Consider the following 24,122-nt stretch of genomic DNA (forward strand, 5'->3'; position numbering starts at 1 on the left):
AAATGCATTTTCTAATCCAGAACATGTCAGTGCACATGCTTTCCGTTTACTATTTTTGCGCCAGATAATCACGTTAATTCATTTATATATATTAATCAAGAACAACAATTACGCATTACAGAACCACACTTGAACGCAAACTGGATTCAATTTCGATATATATGATAAAAGGTTGTTGCTTACAATGCTAGTACTTGATTTTCCTTCGCCGGTGTGCCAGTGATGCTGTTTTAAGACCGGCGCAGAACTTGATTGAAAGGCATTGTTGCACACGAATCAAAATGGCATGCCGATTCGAGTCGAGGCACAGGCGTCACCAATGTGATGCAATATGTCCGATAAACGCAAGTAACTTTCTTTTTTAGAATAATAAGTTACAACAATGAATATCATATTCCTTTCCTTTAGAGTATCTGAAAACCGTACAAAGTAGTTGTATTTAAAATTTGTATTTTGGGATTCCTTTTTAAGCATCAAAGCTTCTTTCAAAGACGTAATTCCCTTTTTGAACTTGACGTAATTGTTCAATTTACCCCATGTTCTTTCTTTGAAAAATGGATGATCTGATGTCATTTTTGACAACTTCCCTAAAATATATGTGACCTTAAATTGAGAAAACAGATAAAAACAAATTTCTTATGGATTACTCAAACTCAGACTATTGCTATGGATATATTTGTACTCAATACATTTTCAGTTCTTATAACAAAAAACGTTCGCAGCTAAATTAATTAATAAGTATTGATATTAATTTTAAACGAAAATCTACTTTGTTTTAACAGATTTTTGTTCGTTCCGTTTTATTTTAAAGTGTCGCGTAATCACGTAAATATCATGTTCTAGTCGGTTTTGAACCGATTTTGTTTGATTCTGTTCTCCGTTTTTGTTGAGAAACCAGTACGACTAAAATATTATGTATGTATTGAATAGTGTTCCTAATAGTTAAATTGAAGTCATTGCTTCGAAAGGTTTACAGACGTCATCGTGATTTTGTAAAACGATTTAGAATATCTGTGTCACTGATATGTTCTTATTATCGTAGCCACAATCCCGTCCACTTTTTCACGATTGTTACGTATACATCACCGTATGCGACTAATCACCTTACTTTTACTTTCATTACATTCCCCAGCAACTCTTATTTTGATTTAAAGGGGTTCATGTTGCTTTTGTTTTAGTTATAAGTTTTGTATTTTGTCCTCTTTTATTCTTAAAAATCCTTGTCGTTCCTGCCGCAAAAAGTAATGTCTATCCTTTGTCTTGAAAACCGTTTAAACTTTCACATTCGGTCAAGGGTGGAATTAGTGAATTTACTTGTGCTGATGGTTTATGAATCTGGTGATGTCTTCGTATTCGATAACAGATTCGTCAGTATTCTGTTATATTTTGCACAATCACCACATATCAATGTATTTTAACAGTACTACAACGTCGAGAGTTTAGCTATGGTTTTGGGCTTTTTGCTCAGTCTTTAGTTTTATGTTTATTGTTTTATGGACTTGTATTTTCGCTGTTTGTTTTTTTTACGCCCGTTTACGGGACGTATTATGGTATACCGTCCGGCTGTCCGTCCGTCCGTCCGTCCGTCCGTCTGTTCGTCCGTCTGTCCGTCCGTCCGTCGTCAACATGTCGGACAATAACTCAAAAACGCTTAATCCAATTTGCATGAAACTTTGGTGAATTGTTTATATCTATTGATGTGAGTTCCCTTTCGATTTTTATAAATTTTAGATTTTGCGTTTCCGAGTTATGGTGTTTTATTCGTTACAAAAAGGGGTGATTTTTCAGTTTTCGGACCATAACTCAAAAACACTTTTACCAATTTGCAAGAAACTTTGGTGAATTGTTTATATCTATTGATGTGAGCTCTCTTTCGATTTTTTATGAATTTTAGATTTTACGTTTCCGAGTTATGTTTTTTTTTTTTCATTAAAAAAGGGGGATTTTCCAGTCTTCGGACAATAACTCAAAAACGCTTTGAGCAGTTTTCATGAAACTTTGGTGAATTTTTTATATCTATTGACGTAAGCTCCCTTTCGATTTTTTATAAATTTTAGATTTTACGTTTCCGAGTTATGGGATTTTATTCATAAAAAAGGAGTGATTTTCCAGGTTTCGGACAATAACTCAAAAGTGCTTTGAGCAGTTTTCATGAAACTTTGGTGACTGGTTTATATCTATTAAAACAACCTTCCTTTAGTTTTTTTATAAATTTCTGATATGACATTGGAGAGTTATTGAACTTTATTTTTTGATAAGCGACGGGCGTATCGTGCGCTCATGGCGCAGCTGTTTATTCAGCTATGGAGTTGTCTGTTTGTATTCAACATACAGTTTTGGATTGCCTCATTGGCATCTTCTCTCTCTTTTTTCTTTTGACGTTTACAATATTGCTAGATAATCTAGCTCTTAAACGGAAATATAGGAATGGTGTTAACATTTTCACTTATCTATCAAAGACTAATAGATACTAGAGAATAACCGTTATGCTGATTTAACTACATATTTGTACAATTTGTTCCATTTATTGCGTGACCGAGGACAATCTAATGATTATGTAAAATCTTTGTTACAGATTATTCATCGTGACTTGTCAGCGAGGAATATCTTGATTACTCCAAATTTTACATGTAAAATCTGTGACTTTGGTCTCAGTAGAGATGTTGAGGGTTGTGATGTTTATGAAAGGACATCGAAGGTATGTAACTAACATTTTATGAAATATTTAGATTTGATCACACAAGCCCTTACTGGTTCCCAGCCACACCATATCGGAAGACAACATATCTTATCGTCCGTTGTCTGTCATTATTTTCTAACATGTTTTATCCCTACCAAGTACTTATTAATGCCTTATTACTATATAACATAGGTGGAATAGCTATGATACTTTGAAAATATGTGGTCTGTAGGGGGAATCAATTTTTCAGGGGTGAGTAAAAATGTTTAACATATTTTCTAACATGTTTTTTCCTACCAAGTACTTATCAATGCATTATTACTATATAAAGTAGTTTGAATAGCTATGACAATTTGAAAATCTGAGGTCTATAGGATGGGTTTCAATTTTCCCTACCAAATACTTATTAAAGTATTATTACTATATAAATTAGTGGAATAGTTATGACAATTTGAAAATCTGAGGTCTATCGGGGGAGTTTAATTTTCCATGGCTAATAAAAAATGTTTAAAACGAACTTCTAAGATGTTTTATTCCTACCATGTACTTATTAATGCATTATTACTATATAACATAGCTGGAATAACTATGACAATTTGGAAATCTTAATCTATAGGGGGAGTTGAGTATTCCATGGTTGAGTAAAAATGTTCATAAATATTTTGTAATATGTTTTTTTCCTACCAAGTACTTATTAAAGCATTATTAAGTCTCCCAAACGAAGTTTGGGAAGACTTATTGTTTTTGCTCAGTTCTTATTATTTTTATTATTCTTCTTCTTCTTCTTCTTCCGCCGAACTTGTCCGCACCCGTTCTCAAAAACCTGTCAGATTAACTTAGGGTTTCACAATATGTTAGACTAACATGTCTAGTGGTGCAATTAGGGATTTGTTTGTGCAATGGGGTTTATAAAGGGGTACTTTGAGGGGCATAAAGGAAGGAGGGGTTTACTATAGAACCCTATGGGATTTTATTTTTTTTAATTTTCAAATGATTATAACTTAAAAACGGTTAGTGATAGACACAATATTTATAATTGAAAATGTTTTAAATGATAAAGCACATTAAATAAAATAAAAGCTTAGTCCCCAGGGGTTACCCCCACCCCCTGCCATTAGAGAAAGTTTTAATATCTTGGAAGTGGTCAAGATCCCCACCCCTAAACCATATACATTCTGGTTTGTCATGCCGAGATGATTTGAATGATAAACAGGGTTAATCCCCAGGGGTCGTCCCGACCCCCTGCCATTTGAGAAAGTTCTAATATCTTGTAAGTGGTCAAGATCGCCACCCCTAAACCATATATATTCTGGTTTGTCATGCCGAGAAGATTTGAATGATAAACAGGGTTAGTCCCCAGGGGTCGTCCCGACCCCCTGCCGTTTGAGAAAGTTCTAATATCTTGTAAGTGGTCAAGATCCCCACCCCTTAACCATATATATTCTGGTTTGTCATGCCGAGAAGATTTGAATGATAAATAGGGTTAGTCCCCAGGGGTCTACCCGACCCCCTGCCATTTGATAAAGTTCTAATATCTTGTAAGTGGTCAAGATCCCCACCCCAAAATATATTTATTCTGGTTTGTCATGCCAAGATGATTTGAATGATTAACAGAGTTAGTTCCTTTACTGGACCAAACCAATTTGTTCTGGACTTTGCTCAATGTCAGGCGACCATAAGAATGACGAATTATGGGAGCTTCGTTTGGGAGACTTCGTAACAGCATCCTGTTACAATCATTTCTTGTTACTATATAACATAGCTGGAATAGCTATGACAATGTGATAATATGAGGTCTATAGGGGGATTATGTTTTTCATGGAAGGAGGTTCAATTTTCTATGACTGAGTAAAAATGATTAAAAACAAATAAATCAACCCTTTTTTACTTTAAATAGTGTATTTGATATAATTTCACATATCCCAAACGGACGTGTAAACTATTACCATCACTTGGTGTCCGTCGTCGCGGTGCGTCGTCCTTCGTCGATCGTTACTTTAAAAAAAAAATCTGTGAAATTGCTTAGCAACATGTTACCAAACTTAATCTGAATGTTCGTTAAGTAATATAGTTAAAAATTTATATGCAGGGATTTGGTCCGTCAACAACCATAGTCGCTGATACAATAAATAGAACTGTAGGTTTTAAATTATACCTTAAAAAAACTAAAGTAGTTAGTGCAAACTGACATTGCGTAAAAATAATTAACAGGTCAATACCAATCTGATATGTAATTTTCCAGAAATATTGTACGACAGATTTTTCCCTTACATATCAATTTGCAAATCGTAGCTTTCAGCCGAATTATTGATTCGTGGTCGTTCGGTTGGGCGGACGGGCTCAGTTGTGTTTCCAAATAAAAAATCAATGCTTTTCAAATTTTATTAAGTTGTTGACAAAGTTGAGGTCGATTCGATATTGACAGTTCTCACTGTTGTTGTTCAGGAGTTATGGTCCATTATTGAATGGAAATTGCACTGTTTGTCCTTTCAATACACTAGCATACGAATTGCTGAACGAAAATTTTTCCAATTGTAATATTTTGTTACTAAAGACGAAAATCGAGGTAAAGTTTTATATTAGTCCAGCTGATTCGTGCATATTTTTAGAAGAATTGTGGGTTTGATGATAAAAGCATGAAACTTTGCACAGTTGTAGATATATATTTGTTAGTCAATTTTAGCTATGAACCCACTCTGAAAAATCCAATATGGCGGCCATTTTCAAGATGTCTGCTAATCAGTTCAAATTTCACAACCATGTATAAATTTGACTAATTAAACCAGGATGGCATACATGTATTTCTGGTTAGACAATTCACATAGTGCCATGTCCATAACACGTTTATTATTAGATGTAAGTATGAAACGCATGGTTATATTTAGTTAGTATTAATGATATATCTTATTATATAGTAAAATATATACTAAGTTATAGCAATAATATGAACAGTTGTGCTTGTGCATGATATATTGGTTAAAGTACCAGAGATTACAAGTGAAATGCATATATTTCTAAGCAAAAGGTTATGACGAATTTGCCAAGTTAGACTAAGGAAAAGGCTGAAATATTGAAATTGTCGTACTATGTAACGATTGTTTAGTCGTATTTGAACTCTTGTTATTTTCAATATTGTCCACGGCTGCTGTTGTAAAGTTTGCAGGTTTCGCGGGAGGAACCACATAGTCAATGTTGAATGTTTCATAAGTGGAATACTGTAGATAAATGGATAATTGGATCATTCATAAACGCCAAAGTAAATTGTACATTTTGTCATTTAGTACCTCCTTTCATGGTCCTAGCATCCAGTAGAAGGCCTATATACATTATGAAATGGTCTTTCTTCAGCTGAGTGTAATGTTAAGGAAGAATAGATAAATAAAACAGAAGTAACTTTGAAATGGATAGCGTCGTACGTGCCTCAATGGAATAACTCGACTGCATCTGAAAATTATCTAATAATGTTTTTAATGACTGTTGAAAAGACTTTTGCCTACATCATGTCTTTTTGATCTACTTTCATGTACAGCTTTTTCAAGTATCGTTGTCATACAATCAGATTGTTGTGGTTGCTTGTTTAATTGCAACACCAAGCTAATCGCTAAACAGAAGAAGCAATTACCTGCCTTGTTAATGGCCTGGCAAACTTGAGATTACTGCAATTTTTAGATCATTACTATGTCCTCTTCCAGTTGATCATAGAGAAAACTGTTCGAGTGCAGAAGTGTACACTCTAGTTAAGTCTAGCTTAAATATTGGAATAACGCCAGTGTCTATACGTGATCCCTCGTTGTAGACGACTGTTCTGCAAGAATGGTACCGTAGTAACGATTTTCTATACTTTCTTCACAATTTTTTTGATGTTTTGCCTTAGCATATAAATGTGGCATACACTTGGTATTATAGGGAACTAGGTTTTAATGAAAACAAAACAAATTGTAACTTTTTTTAAGGGAATTTTGTTGATTTTGATATCTCATGGCGGCCATCTTGGAAAAAGCCGCCATTTTAAAATTTCAAGTTGGGTCCATAGATTATATTGTTCGAAGCACCCAGAACTACAAACATGACAAATTTGAACCAATATAAGGTATATTTGTTGATTTTGATATTTTGTGGCGGCCATCTTGGAAAAAGCCGCCTTATTAATTTTTCAAGGTGGGTTCATAGCTAACGTTTTTTTTTTAAACACCCAGCACTACTACCATACCAAATTTGACTTTAAATTTGACCTTATATAAGTGATATATGTTGATTTTAATATTTTATGGCGGCCATCTTGGAAAAAGGCCGCCATTTTAAAATTTCAATGTGGGTCCATAGCTTATATTGTTTGAAACACCAAGAACTACTACCATGCCACATTTGGTGCTTTTATCATCAAACCCACAATTTTGTCACCGATCTGCAGGACAATATTGACGATTTTCACTACTGCTGTTCAGGGGTAATGGTTCTCGATTGATTGGATAATGCCATTTTTAGTCGTTTCTGTCCAAGAAATTGAGAAAGTTCAACCAATACTCTGTAAATTTTTATTGCGTGTTACCTTTCCAGAGCACCGGAGATCACCCGCGGTTTTTATAGGGTTTGTGTTCCTCAGTCTAGTTTTCTGTGTAGTGTTTTGTGGACCTGTCTGTATTTTCGTCGTCTTTCGTTGTTGTTGTTTTTTTTTTGCCATGGCGTTATCAGTTCATCTCGACTTATGAATTCTGAATGTCCCCTTGGTATCTTCCGCCTCTTATTTAATGATGACAAAATTGAGGTCAATTTCGATATTGAATGTTTCACTGTTGCTGTTCAGGGGTTATGATCTTTCTTTGTTGTAACATTGACAAGAATAATGTTAAAAAAAACACGGTTTGCTGTCAATTTGACAGCTTTTTGGTAGTAATTATAGAGAGAGAGACTTTAAATGGTACAAACGACCAGTTCAATAAGATTTCCAAAAAGAGTCAAACAAATGAAATAGTCAGTTGACCCCTTATAGGAATTATTGCCCTTGATGTATGATTTTTGCCGATATTTTTTCATTTATTGCAGAAATTTAAGCAGATAAGGAGAATCTTTAAAAAAAGTAAAAAATGTTAACCGACTATTGTATGACAATGTTTACCCTTTTTTGCATTTTTCTCCAAAACTATAGAAGATAGAGTGAAACTGTTTCTTTTCATAAATGATCATCAAAATAAGATCTACAAATAAGTCAACATGAATGTAATCTTCAGTTTATTTTTTATAGGAGTAATTGCCCTTGAATGTCAATTTTTACCATTTGTTTGTTGTTTTAAAACTATAATAGATATAGAGAGATTTTTAACACAGCTAATATGATCAGCTTAACACGATCAAAAAATAAGTCGACATTACCAAAGTCGTTTTTTTACGGAATAAGAGTAGATGGATAGAGAGAAACGGTAGACAAAAATTATCAGCAAAAATACCGAACTGCAAGGTAAATTTTAAAAAAAGTCAATAAAACCTGACAAAATCAAACGGTCGACTATATCAACCATCGGAATGAATAGAAAACAACGGTCATGTTCTTGACTTGGTAAAGGCATTTTAAGAAGAGATAAGTGAAAGTGAACAAAATTATCAGTTGACTTGTCACAGGGGTATTTACCCTTAAATGAAGATTTTTGATGAATTTAGGGTTTTACATAACAACTTATAAACAGTATTAGATAGAGTAAAATTTTAAATAAAGAAATTAACCAGCAACATAAGATCTACAAACGAATCTAATAGGAATGAAATTGTCGAACGCCTTATTAGAGGATTTGTTACCCCTAAATCCCAATGTTAACCAAGTTTTTTTTGTTTATCATCTTTAAAACTGTAATGGATATACAGAAATTTGGTCCAGCCAAAGTGATCATCAAATACAAATTTTGATTGCAAGTTTCCAAGTAACACACAAATCTTGTTGCATTTTATCATATTTTATGGGCAAAAATATCAGGTGACCAATACAGACCCTTTGGAGCCTCTAGTTTATTCATGAAATAATCTAGGTAAAATATTTTATCATGCTCAAATTCATAAAGTGTTGATTTCATTTTGAAAATATAGTAAATTCAAAAAAATGTCAATGTTCTAATCATTGCAAAAATTGCGACAGGATACGTTTGCAAAAATAAACTTTGATTGTGTTTTGTGCAGTGCATGTACTGGTGTTGTGTCATGAATGGATACCGCATATTCTTTCTTTTATATTGAATAGCATTATTTGAATGCAGAAGTATCTGATATTATCAGAATTAATCCTTAAATATTTTGGTATGTATTTTTTCCTGTTTTTCCTCTGCTGTTAATAAATAGTACTGATAGAAGAAAAATGCTGCATCGAGGCAAGGGTAACCAAAATATGCCTCAATCGCTTTGCAATTTATAAAATCTAAGAGATATTAATAAAAGTTATACCATGTATTTTTTTTTTCTCCATAATTAAGAACCAAATGCAATTATCTTGCAAAGGAACTTAGTACCTCAAAGATTGTAAAAACATAAATAGATGGATAACTGTTAAAAGATAATTAATTTAAAAAAGAATGAAAATGATAATAAGGTTTCCTATTATTAATATTATCTTTATTCTAATAACAACCATGAGCCTCTATCAGTGCAGGATTTCACGTCTTTGAAAATGACTACGATCTCACTGTACATTAAGCATCAAAATTACAATTTGATTGCATTCTAACATATTATAAAAAAAAATATGTATTGCATTGAGTTCAAGGGACAAGTTTTTTTTTATGTTTCCATTGAACATGTAAACACATAAAACATGTAACCTTCTAAGTCCCAAATTCATACCTATTTATATAAACCTATAATAGGAAATCAAACAGACCTAGAAAAAAACAATTGCACGTGTTCGCTATCTATTGATATCTATATTTATGTTTATATCGGGTTATATGACCGTCGACGGTCTTCGGAGGTCACCTCGATGGTTAATCAAATGGCGTCTAGACTAAAATACACACGAAATGCTGATACATATTATCGAGTCCATACATCGTAAAAAAGTTTATTTTAGACTTTTTATCATTTGAATATACGTTTTAGTATGTTATAAATCAAATATGAGAATTTGAGTCAAATCGATGAACATGAATTTGACAGCTAATGCCCCTTTAAAGTGGGAACATTATTTTAAAACAAAATGACACTTCCATGGGTTGACCCTTCAATTCATGCTTCGGTCTATGTTGCCAGCACAGAGAATATACAAGGATAATTCAAGTACTGCTCAACCAAATCCCTGAAAGTACTTACCACATCTCAAGGACCAAATTACCTCTTTGAGTTTATTTCACACCAGGGCAACAATCAGAAATCATTCAACTTTGGGTTTTCAAAGTAAGATAGTTTCAACAAAATGAAAACAACACGTTATAAATTCAATGCGTCCGAAGCGCTTTTCTGGATTTACCTTCATCAAGAACGCTCAAAGCCGAATATTTGAGAGCCAAGGATGTATAAAACCGAAACAGTTGAAGAGCTATATCATCAAAATCCTTCTAACACTTCGACTTTTTAACTCACCTGGCCCAAAGGGCCAGTCAGCTTTTCTCACCACTTGGCGTCCGTCGTCTGTCGTCGTCGTCCGTTAACTTTTACAAAAATATTCTCCTCTGAAACTACTAGAGCAAATTTAATCAAACTTGACCAAAACAATCATCAATGGGGTATCTAGTTTTAAAAATGTGTCCGATGACCCTGCCAGCCAACCAAGATGGCCGACATGGCTTAAAATAGAACATAGGGGTAAAATGCAAGTTTTGTCTATTATATTGAAAACCGTTATAAATAGAGAAAATATGACGGGGCAGAAATGTTCAGAATGTTGGGCTCTACCAATTCTCTATTCGCGTTAAAACTGTCAGGCTACTTTTTATTGGAGTTATTGCCCTTAAATGACAAATTTTACCAACTTTTTTTTCAATTTTGCCTATTATCTTGAAAATTATAATAGATAGAGAGAAACTTTTAGTTGCAAAAATGGTCAGCAAGACAAGATCAACAAATAAGTATGCATCATCGAAATCATCATACGACTCCTTATTAAAGTTATTGCCCTTTGATGACGAACTTTACCAATTTGTTGCGTTTTTGCCTTATATCTTACAAATTAGAATAGATAGATAGATACTTAAATGAGCAAAAATGATCAGCAAGACCAGATCTACAATTTAGACTAATGGAGGAAATTGTTTGACGACCCCTTATTGGAGTTATTGCCCTTTAATGATGATTTTTATTTTTACCAATTTTTTTTTTGCGTTTTGCCTTATATGATAAAAATTATGATAAATAGAAATTTTAGAAAACAAAAATCATCAGCAAGGCAAGATCTACAAACAAGTCAAAGTTTGTCGATATCATTAGTAGATTGTCACTCTTCATAGAAGTGATTGCCCTTAAATGAGGATTTGTTTACCCTCTTTTGTGTTTTGAGTAAAAAACTAAAGAAGATAGAGAGAAATTAAACAGACAAAATGATCAGCAATACAAGATCAGCCAAAAAAAAAAGATTTTTGTCATGAATTCTATTCTTGTCTACAATCTTGGAGAATGTCCTTTGTTGAATATGCACATAGACTTCGGTGATTGACACAGGCTCTTTAGAGCCTCTAGTTTTTTATCAACGTTATATCGTATTTGTGAACATGTAAACAGAGATTATTAAGCCGGGCATCATATTTACTTTGAAACTACCAGATGTGGAGACTAAAAAAATCAAAGATCTGTTAGAGTATGTACAATCTAAGTCTCTCACATTTTGTATAATAAAAACATTTGACTTCTCTACTCTGTACACTAGTATTCCTGATTCTAAACTCAAAGACAGATTGAAAGAATAAGTCCAATACAAAATTAGGAGATTTGGTTTGATTGCCAATGAGATAACTTTTTTCCAGAGTCCAAATGACGTGGATTTAAACAACTATTATAGATCACCGATCACTTCATCAATGAGCAAATTCCATACCGCATTAAAAACCCACGATATGACAAAATGTGTTACAATTCAAACGAAAAAATCAACGGTCTGATGTATGACAAATAATAAACGAATAGGCACATATAGAATGTGGCGGAGTTAGACATCTTTGTGAGCGCTCAACCCTCTGCTAACCTGGGACAGTGGTGTAACAGCACAACATAAGAACAAACTGTAAAATTCAGTTGGAAATGGCTTCACTCATCAGATTGACACAAAGTACAACAAACAACCATTATAAAGACAAAAACACAAAGTATCGATCTAAGAGTACTTGAGCTACTAAAAGCTAGTTCAAAGCCGATAACAACTGATAAATAAATCATGTTCTCCCAGACTATAGGATCAATCATTACACATTCAACCGTGTTGGTGTATAAACAGTCTGAGAATAGCATGGTCTTGTGAAAATCCAAAAATAAGGTACACTATATCGACCATGATGTAGGACCATAAGTTTTCATAAGTGTAAATTAATAAATATTTAGTTATGCTTTAATCTATCAAAAAACAAAATCAATGTTAGTACCGATAAAATCAATATTAAAAAATCTCACTACGGTTTTAAATTGATGTCCTTAAACAGCATGTGTACTCTTCTTACGTCATGTTTGTGTTACAGGGACCACTACCAATTAGATGGATGGCGCCTGAATCATTAAATGACCAAATGTTTACAAAGAAAACTGATGTCTGGTCATATGGTGTTCTATTGTGGGAGATCGTTACACTTGGTAATTATTATCATTATAGTACATAGAAAGCAACGAATGAGTGTTTATTTCTGCTAATGCATATACATGTATTTAATTATATGGTTATAATATTTTCATCACCAAACGAATAGAGATATACTATAAGTCTCGATTAAAACTTGTTCATGTAATATTTGATTAAATCTGAACCAATTTTTATAAACAAACAAAATTTCAATAATAATGTTGTCATAAATTAATTTCATAAATTCAATGATTCCAACAATCATCATTTGGTGGTAAAATTCACTGACAGTATGTCCAATCAAGGGTAGAGACTGTATCTACAGAATTTTCCACTGGACATCACACAAAATATCAATCAATTAATTAATCAATATAATTTATGCGCCCCTATGTTAAGCAAACTGTCAATCAATCAACTAGGCCTACCAACCATGCCAATCAATCAGTTAATGAATGTGAAATACGTCAAACTTGACAAATGAAAGAGTTCAATCTATCAACTGGCTACCTACAATTAAACCTTCAAACTAACCAAACGACCAATCGATAAGAAGAACCTGTGACAAACATTTTATGATACCTAAAACCAACCAACCTCTCAAAAATCATCTTAGAAAAGGTGGAAAGACAATTGTTTCATATTTATTTGTAGCAATGCTAGAAAAGCTATTTGGGCACGGATTTAAATAAAATTCAATTCAAACTTTTGAGATGATCTCATATTTGAATGTCTCAAAACTCGACTCTCGTAAATCAATTGTCAACGGTAAACATTTATATAACATGTCTTAATTCGTCAACTTTATATGGTGTATTGAAATGATGGTAAGGTGTGTATTTATTCTAGCAGGGTTTATATGACCTTGTTTTTAATTCCATGTTATAAACAATAATACATATACAACACCGCATCAGACTGTATGCATAATAACCGTTTTTTGAAAATTTATATTAAAAAACTTTTTTCTGTTCACGTTTTTTTTTTGACAATGTTGATAGCTTCAAAAGTATGATAGTTAACCAAATGATAACCATATTTCCTGTTTTAATCCATTATTAAGGTCTATTACCACCTGAACAGCATTAGCCGCACCCTTTGATAAAAAAATGTATTATAAGAATTAAAATGGTGAGATATACATTATATAAAAAAATTGTGTTGGTCCATACATGTGGCCACTGGCGTCTGAAGCAAAACCCCATCAAAAGCAGAAGGTATGATAGGAGTCATTATTTTAAATTGCAAAAATAGTAAACTTATTCAGGGTTTTCAAAATTATGTAATCTTTATTCAGAAATGAACCAGTTGCTTTAACCTGGAAATTTTACGTATGATGCCCATATGAAGTCATAAACATAACACGTATTTTACTTGAAATGGCCAATTCATGCATAATGGTTTGTCAAATTCAGTTAGATCTAAAGAAGAAGTTTGATTGTGTTTTTAATCTGTATTTTACTTACAAATCACCTTACGTTTTACGGTCATTAAAAATTCCATAAACAAAAACTGACGGAAATTTATGATACTGCGAAGCACTCCATAACTTTTTGGAAAGGAAAACTTGCTAGGGTTAACTTTTATTTTCAGATTTTTTCAAGAGTAATGCACCATGTGCATACATTAGGTCTGGTATACACTTTATCGCTATTACCAAAAGTACCTGACTAGGTCCAAGTAGTGGACTTTTGCTTTTGCTTTCACTTAATATTTGATAATACATATCTCGTTTCAATGGTCAAATGTCGCAGAAATGCATGTCGTAAGCAGCATTATTCATCGACATCAATATATTTTACCATGAATTAGGATGATCTTCATCGACATCAATATATTTTAATCTACATCTTTAGAAAATTTGAATTCAAAGCATTATCTCAATATGAGATGACTAACGAAAAAAGGGACACGGATAAGCTCTTATAGTGATCTTTTTCTACTGCCAAGTTTGGTTTGCCGGTCATAAATGAAGTATTGCTGGATATTTAAAGTGCTAGATCCAAAATTATCTTTTCTTGAAATGAAAATCTACAAATTAATTTGGAAGTCTTTTGTTTGCTGGGGATATATTAATAAATGTCTGAAAAATAAAGATGGTCTACAGCCAAGTTTAAACTATTTATCCTAATATTGTTATAAATGGAAGCTGACAGTTAACTGTAAAAAAAAATAATAATAGAAAGCAACAAACCCTACTTTTGAAAGATCTATGTCAATTGGGCCTGCTTTGATATGATAACTGTAATTGAATTTATACAAGATGACATTTCTGTTAGCTATGTAGATTCCGTATATTGCCAAGTTATCGGAATTCCAATGGGAACTGTTGCGGACCAGTTTCTGTATTGTTACAAATCACAATTTATATCTAAAATCAGCAAAAACCCATTTAAACAACAACTGATACAAATTTAATAACACTTTTATATATTTGGATGATATTTTGGCTCTCAATAATGATGACTTCAGTATGAACACTCAAGAGATTTATCCTGTTGAACTTACTTTGAATAAAGCTTATACTAACAATGAATACTGCCCTTTCCTGGATCTTGGAATCTATATCTCTAACGGGAAGCTTGATGCTAAAATTGACGATAAAAGAGATGATTTTTCATTACCTATTGTTAATTATCCGTTTTTAGATGGTGACGTTCCCTTGGCACCATCTTATGGTGTTTATACATCTCACCTTGTTCGAATCGCTCGTGTATGTAATAGAGTATTTGATTTTAACGAAAGAAATCTCCGTATTACTGAAAAATTATTACACCAGAGTTTTCGATATCACAAACTTTTCAAAACTTTTACTAAAAGTAGACGCTCTTAATTTCATTGACAGAAGACTGCCTCCAACTATAAAGTAATAAATAAGTATAACAAACTTGCCCTAGATTTTAAAGCGTTCCTGTAATATAATAGTTGCAGAACTGATAATTTATTCTATAAACTGCTTTGCACTTCTTTTTCATGATATGTTCTTATAGAAAAAACTTACTTGCTGCAAAAAGATACACTTAATTGGACAAAAACTTTACATGAATCAGACATATATTCATGGTATTCCTATGTTTATCATGTAAGATGTCAGGATAATATAGACATTGAATAAATGTGGACAAATTACAAAAAGAAAGATATTAGACTGAAATACACGAAAATTTCGGAAAGCTTAATATATAACGATCGAATGTCCAATTCACAAGAGAAGAGTATTCTCCAACTGTTATGCAAAGTAAAGGAAAGCTATCTCCTTGATCCATACTTACTTACCAACATATTTCGAACGACCTGTCACTATTTAGCAATAGAAACTAGTAGATACAGGAAAATTCCTCGATATTTAAAACCATGTACACATTGTAACGTCCTACAAGCTGAATTCCAATGCAATTTTCAGTGCATTAAGGGGGTAGTCCTTGGTAATATCTCGTTCAATTTATCTTATATTTACACCATTGAAAGGATAGGAGTCCATGGATCATCTGCCGAAGTCTAGTTGAAATTCACCGATGCATTTTATGTTTATAGTATATTGAATATGACTAGTTTTGTGTGCTCTATAAAACAATATTCATAAACACAGTAGGCATATATTATTGTGTGTTTTTGCACATGTTCTCATTAGGAATACCATTGACTGTTAAAATGCGTGGAAGAACCATATTTTAAAGTAAATTTGAATTGTCATGGTGATTTTTGTAACCTAATGTTAAGAAAAATTCTGGCCAGCTCAGATAACATATTTATTTTTCAAACTTTGCCAGAAAAAAAATTAATCGTTTAATTCCTGCAAAAAATTGCTGAAACAATTATTGTTTATTAACCTTGAAAATAACAAACTTTTATTGAATGTGACCGTTTGAAATTTACATAATCTTCAAACAATTTGGCTTACAGACATAAGAAAAAAAGAAATTTTTTTGACAAAATTCTTTTTTTTTCTACGAAACCTTCTACAGTCGATCTTTGCATTACATGTATTTTTGAGTGTTTATTTTTGTATGTAATCGATTGCTATCTAAAGTAATTATATTACTTTTCGATTACTGTCAACTACATGCTACAAAATTATAAAGAAAGTTAAACACAATTATGTTGCTCAATGTATTTATAATGGAAATTTAGAACTTTACAAAAACAGCATGTAAAGCATAGTTTCCTAATGTTATGTCGACAGTTGTTTTTTTGATGGAAGCTCTTACCTAGGATCCGAAATATTTAAGAATTCTTGAAATTTTGGTTTTCAGCGTGAGTGAGTGGTGATAAAGTTCTTGCAATGACATGGACCATTATATTTTAGGTCATTCGATCTATGTTATGCAAATTTTTGCTGTCCTACTAACATAAGTTTGTTTTTACTCATTATTAAAAGGTATATTTGAATATAATTCATTACAATGTTAAAAGTTTCCTCTGAAAAAAGATATAAAAAAGTAGAATAATTAGTTCACCTAATTTCAAAGATGGAAATTTAAAATTTATAATTACATACCAGTACATGAATATATCATTTTGTTTTGATAATCTCCTTAATTACAAGTTATTAAACTGCCAGTGGATTAAAATTTATAACCTAGGGCAATATCATGTAAATCTCACACTTAATATGACATAATTGAAATCAAAACAAAGTCTGCATCTCATTGATTAGAAGTCTTTGATCTTCTGATTAGTAAAGACAAGATGACAGTTGAGAATTCTTTATTCTCTATTCAAAAATATAAACAATACATATTTTTTAGTGTCGAAATTGGATACATGTATCTATTACTGAACAAGAATTTAAATCCTTTTTTTCATTGTCAATAGGATTTTGCATCCTTTCTTTATCTTTATATCATAAAATTATGATGAATTAAATGTTTATCTAAACATTTTAATCTGATTTCTTATTTTTAATATAAAAGGTCTTTATTAATGTATTGACAAGAATTGAAAGTAATTTGTTTCAAAAGCTAGAAATAAAATAAGGAGATCTGGTTGAACATAATGCAGCTTGAGACAACAGATCTGAATAAAGCTAAGGCAATTGATAGAACTCTCAAGTCATACTTATACATAAAACTGAAAAATGCAGTTGTCTATTTTCATTTAAACTAGGTTATATTTCATCAAACTAGTTTACTAAAGTAATCGAAATGTAATCGAAAAGTAATCGATGATTACATTACAATTTTTGCTGTAATCGATTAAATTACGATAACATGTAATCGAAAATGTTGTCGATTACAGATTACTGTCGATTACTTGAAAAAATGTAATCAATTACAATCGATAACGATTACAGATTACAATTACCCCATCCCTGGTTTATGTGAAAATTGTATGGTCCCAATAATTACTGTAGTCAAGTTTATAAGGAAGAACAGTAATATTCAGTATGGGACGAATTGGCATATCAACATTATGATACGTAACGTTGGTTTCCCTCCCCAAGACTACAATGAATCCGGGTCCGTTCGCCCTGATTCACGTTCGCCCTAGTACATCATTGTTTTTACTCATTCCAAGTTTTCTTGTTTATTTAAAAATAATGTTATTTTCATTATTAATCCACCAAAAACAATTACTACAACAATCAGTGAGATCAAAGACATCGTAATTATACCTAGCAAAAATGCATTCAAAATTGCAATCAACAGTCGTTAAAAATTATTATAAATAAAAACGTATGTAACAATAAAGCCAATTAACATGATTATAAATGCCCTAAAATAAGACATTATTTTTTTTTAAATCCATGTTTTACATGAATTTCTATAGATATATATTTTCTTTAACATTTACCATATAAATATCTGAATAAGATTATAAAACCTTAAATTATACCATTAATATAAATATCTGAATAAGATTATAAAACCTTAAATTATACCATTAATATAAATATCTGAATAAGATTATAAAACCTTAAATTATACCATTAATATAAATATATGTTTTTCTAAAAGTTTGGGCGAACGGACTCTATGGGCGAACGAACCCAGGGCGAACGGACCCAGGGAGAACATGTAATTAGGGCGAACGGACCCAATACCGACTACAAAATGCTCCTGGCATCGAGCGAGCAAACGCTACATTCAATGTTTTGACAGTCTGTCACTATGAAAGTACGATCTTTGTGCTAATATAGGTTATCAGTTAGCATAAGGCACGGACCATTTGATATTCTGGTGGGGGGGGGGGGGGGGGGGGTTGAAAAAAAAAATTTAGCCTCCATTTTGATAAAAAAAAAAATCTGGCCTATTCAGTTGCTAAAAAAATATTCTGGCTTTATCTTCGGTAAGTATGACTTGTATAATGTAAATGTTATTTTTTTCGCTCGCTTCGCTCGCTAATAAGATCATAAATACACTGTACGTTGACTTGTCTTTCAATATAATAATAATGCATACCCAACGTACAAAATGCCGTATCTAACTCTTGTTTTGTGATTTGAAGCGTTTAGGTCTCCTCAACATTTGCCTGTGTTTTTCTTTTCAATGTTATTTGAACAGATGAAAAGACATATTAAAATATTAAAACATGTTGAGAACATATTGGTTTATTTCAATTGAGATAAAAACATCATCAGTCAGTTGGTTGCAAATTTATTTTTTCAATATGCTCCATTTGAATCTAACTAAGCCACACAAGAATGAAACTAGAGGTACTGTGAGCAAGCTCACATAGGTGATACCCCTCTCCAGCCTTCCAACTCGTGAAAAATCAAAGTCCAATTATCTCCCCTTGTAACATTTGACTGCAACCAAATTTCTTAATGCATATCTTTATATATTATGTGTTTCACTTGTGTGAAGTTTAATTGAAAGCCATTGAGGCGTTTGGTAGGAGTTGCGCTCAGGAGAAGTACCACTATCCATACCAATGAAAAGGTTTTTTAAAAAGTCCAATTATCTCCCATTGTACATGTAACAACCAAATTTCTTCATACACATCTCCATATGATGGTCTTGTGTGAAGATTCATTAAACTCCATCCACGCGTTTAAGAGAAGTTACCCTTACAATATCTATGAACAGACAGACACACACACAGTATTCGTATTGTCATCTGATAATGTCATGCTGATTGTAAGGTGCACAATTTTCTCTTGCTTTCAAAATCTGTCTGTTTGAGCCCGTCCTGGTTTTCTTACTACAATAAACTTAATATAAATTTAATCTAATTTTTCAACTAATTAACCAAATACATATTGGTATTGAAGTGGAAGAAAAACAGACTTGTTAAATAGTGTACTATAGTGTAACATAAATTAAACAATTACTGGAAGAATTCCAGGTTCTCCTGATAGAGGAGGAATTTACAAAAGTTAACAGGTAATAACAACCGGAAACTACATGTGACATATACTATTGGTATCGGTATCGGATTCGAAACGGAACTTGTTAATTATTGGTGAGATTTATAATGTGGAAACAAAAGAGCCTGGAGTGGTGTAATTTTTAAACAACACCATTGTCCTTTATTAGTTATATATAAAGTTGAATTCTTTGATTCGTCGTTTTTAAGTCATGCCGGATAACAAATTGAACCTCGTTATTTTAGTAGTATAGATAATGTCGAGAGTCATTCCAAAAAACTCCTCAGTACAGCGGGTTTTTTTCAAAAGCATTTCATGTTTGAATATTATTTTTCTAACTTTTAAGCTTTTAATTTTTGAACCTTTAAAAAAATAATTCCTTAATTTAATGCTTGGTGGAGTCAAACTTGTCGAATTTTCTTACATGTTCCTGCACCATTTTCATAACCAAATGTTATCATAAATGCTTGGTCACTGTTTCAGTTACTGATAGGTTAAAACGCACAAATGACTTTCAAGAATACTGAGAAGGCTCTTTTTTCTTTTTTTTTTAAGTAACCAAGAATGACAGCACGGAGTCCTTGGAAATATGTTTCTATAAATCTTACAAGGAACATAATTTTATGATTTACATCTACTCAATAAAACTATATCCGCCTTGTCTTGTGTCCAACTGTGATATTGTTACCTGGATTACGGATTTCACATGAGATTTTAGAATCTAAAAATCTCGAGAACCGTCAATCAAAAATAGGCAGAATCGTATAATCAGTTTTAAATCCATAATCTGACAATCATATATCAGCATTTTATATGGCACATTTCCAGACCAAAGACACGTCATATATATAAATAACAAAATTCTACATATTGATTCTCTAATGATTGCTCACTGGTCCTGTCTTAAACTACTCGTATATTCTTTATTTTAATTTGTATAAAGGGGTGGGGTTGGTACACAAAGTCAGATAAAAAAAAATCCACCAGAATAATTCTAGAGGTCTTCAACAAATATCAGTGTCTGTACACTATGTACTTTGTAAAGATGTAAATTGACTTGACTCTTTAAAAGTAATAAATAGGACAGTTAAATTTAAATGTGTACGTAATCAGAAGTGACATTTAAGGGCCTATTTGGCCTTTTGAATAACAAATTGTATGTTAACATTAATAATCATATTTTATCCTGCAATCGACCTATCTACTATACAAATACAGGGGCGTATTTTTTTGTTCATTGGTAGCGAGCCAGAAGAGGTCCATTTCTGTTTTTTTTTTTTTTTTTTTTTTTTTTTTTTTTTTTGCATTTGGAAGATCTTCTGTATCTCTTCTTCCTCTTCCTATTAAATAGGTAGATTAGACGACATAGGCATATAACAAACATGGCGTCGTTTAGTTGAAATGACATTGATAAATTTATGAATGCAATGATATAATAGAATGTGAGCTGTGTGATACACGTTTATTACCCCCTCCCCCCCAAAAAAAAATTATCAAATTGTTGTTCCCTTATTTTACACGAGTTTAAATTGATTGATTGTTGGTTGCTTATTGTTTAAATGTCCGGTGGCAAATATTTCATGCATGTTCAGGACGACACGAGTTTAAAGTCGGGTATATAATACAAAAATAAGGAGATGTGGTATGGTTGCCAATGAATCAACTATCCACCAGAGTTCAAATGAAGTGGATGTAAGCATTTATAGGCAACAGTACGGCCTTCAACAACGAGTAACCCCATACCGTATAGTCGGCTGTAAAAGGCCGCGACATGAAAAATGTGAAACTAATTAAGCGAGAAAACTAACTACCTAGTTTATAACAAAACAATTTACGAAAAACAAATATGACAGACATGCACCAACGAGAACCACTGATCTACAGGCTCCTGACTTTGGACAAACACATAAAGAATGTGGCGGGGTTAGACATGTTTGTGAGCGCTCAACCCTCCCATAAACTGGGACAGTGGTGTAACAGCACAGCATAAGAACAAACTGTAAAAAGAAGTTGCAATTAGCTTAACTCAAAAGATCCGAGGTACGAGACACAAAAACATCTAACATGAAAACAATAGACAGAATAAAAATAAGAGTACTCGCAGTTACTGAGTGCTAGTTCAAAGCCAATTACATCTAATAAATAAATCATTTTCTCTCAGACTAACGTATCAATCAGTACACAACTAACTAATTTAGTGTAAAGACGTCATAAACGGTCTGAGAAAAGCATGACCTTGTATACCTTGTATACATACATCTTTAATATACAAAAATAATCCAGTTTGGTGACTTTAAACTTATTTGATAGTTAGACAAGATGTCTTTTTCGATCAAATACCAGACAAGCATTGAAAAATTATTGTACAGTTTAAGATTATTCCTGAAAATCAAATAGTCGGAGCTGTAAGCCGGATTTGTTTAGCTAATTTGAGGTAGGAAAGCATAAAGAAAAAATGTCACGAACACAACGCTTTCTTCTAACCAATTTTCTTTGTTTTTACACTTATTATACAGTTACAGCAATGCCAAAAACAGAGCACACTATAACAGTCATGTCTTTCGAATGAGCTGACGTAACTGAATTTTCTAATAAATCATTGTAAATGCTATATTCGACACCAAATTGAGTTTGTGTTTTATTGCTTCTTCAGAATACCTCCAGATGAGGTCCAGATTCATTTTTTAACTCTGCACCAGAAGATATTCTGGAAATGTACAGAAGAGAGCAATAAAACACGCCCCATGTGTACAGATACATGTAACACGAAGCGATAAACGTATACTAGACGTTTATAGTCTCCAGGTATCCTGCTTCTGTTGCAAGCGTACGATTATGTTTAAATTACTGTTTACATCACAGTTCAATTTTGGGTCTTCATTGCGGTCAGCGTTTATGTCATGTCGATTTCATTTAAGAAATAATTCATGGGGGCTTGAATTTATACTGATTTTACCACGGGTTGTCCCTTTATGCTAAATATTTTACCTCGAGCGAAAACGAGGGGTAAAATATCGGCATAAAGGGCCAACCCGTGGTAAAATCAATATAAATTCAAGCCCCAATGAATTATTTCTATTCTAATAGGACAAGGTTGGCATTTTTTTTGGATCAAAACATTCTAGGTGAAGGCAATTATTTGCTATTCCCGTAATTGAACACACTGTAATAATATAATAATTATATTGGCGTAAAGGAAACTGAATAAGTGACATGCTTAAACTATTTACAATAACATACTTAGATAGGTTAGGATGAAGTTAAACGATAAATAATTATGAAAATTACAGAAAGTGGGCTTTCCATGTTTTGAAGACTTTTACATCCGTGCATTTTTCCGTACAATGTTTATGTTCTTACGTCACATTTATAGTTGATCGTTCAATGACGTCATTTACACCGATTGACCTCGGATAACTCATTCATAAAAAAGCATACGACGTAGGAGTGTGATTGGAACAGCCCAATCCAGCTGACATATAATATTTTCATATTTTACCACGGATGTTTACTCAAAGCGTTTGAAGAAGGTCATATTAGAATCATAAACAAATTCAACGATTGGAATTGAAAAAATTATACGTTTAAGTCAGTTATAAAAACAATATTCGTATAGTGCAGGAATTTAAAAAGATTAATTTTATTTTTACTCGCTATGAAACAGGAGAAAAGCTCGGCGAGCCTCGCTTTTCTCTCTGTTTCTAAAGCTAGTCAAATGAATTAAATATTTTCCTACACTGTACGGATATTGTTTATTTATTTAAACTAAGAAAAAAGTCTATCAAAAATTAACAGTGCGCAGTTTGTAACGCATGTTTCTAACAACCAGCGCGTGCTCTTCATCTTAGAAACGATCGCTTTGAGGGGGTCTTCTCAAAAATAATTTTGACAACATTAGACACGCGGACGTGTCTTAGGGCTTAGAGCACATTTTTCCGATGTCAACAAGCGAGCGATGCAAAACTTTTTTCACATAAAATTTTAAAAGGAAAGAAAAGAAAAGCATTGTGTTGAACATTAAACAAAAAGAAAAGTGATATATTGACACGTTGTACCGACTGTCAATGACGCAACGTTTTACCGTAAACAAAAGACAGCGATGTAAACAACTGCATGTAACCGTAAAACCCATATTGTATGCTATAAACAGCATCAAGGGGTTCATCTGCACGCTATCAGTTTTGCATATTATCACATTTTGTGCTGTCACAAATCATTTTTAATCTAATAAAATCATGGGCATGAAAAATCATTTTAAAACAACCACTATCTTTTAACCAGGAAGGTTTTTTTTATTGTATTTGTTAGCGTAAAGAGGATATCTAACAAATTCTCTCATCTCAAAATTCGATGATTTCCGGAACTCTAGCTCCTATAACATATGACCTCGGGGACAA

General features: G+C 32.5%; 1 protein-coding gene across 1 annotated transcript in view; it reads left to right on the forward strand.

Moving 5' to 3' along the window:
• LOC127701153 (tyrosine kinase receptor Cad96Ca-like) overlaps positions 1-24,122 on the forward strand; it is a 359,749-nt gene that overhangs the window by 247,116 nt on the left and 88,511 nt on the right. The window contains exons 10-11 of the mRNA XM_052204967.1: positions 2,576-2,698; positions 12,319-12,430. Of these exons, the coding sequence (XP_052060927.1) occupies positions 2,576-2,698; positions 12,319-12,430 (235 nt within the window). The remainder of the gene's footprint in view (positions 1-2,575; positions 2,699-12,318; positions 12,431-24,122) is intronic.

The sequence above is a fragment of the Mytilus californianus genome, unplaced genomic scaffold (genome assembly GCF_021869535.1).
Source record: "Mytilus californianus isolate M0D057914Y unplaced genomic scaffold, xbMytCali1.0.p SCAF_5, whole genome shotgun sequence".
NCBI lineage: Eukaryota > Metazoa > Mollusca > Bivalvia > Mytilida > Mytilidae > Mytilus > Mytilus californianus.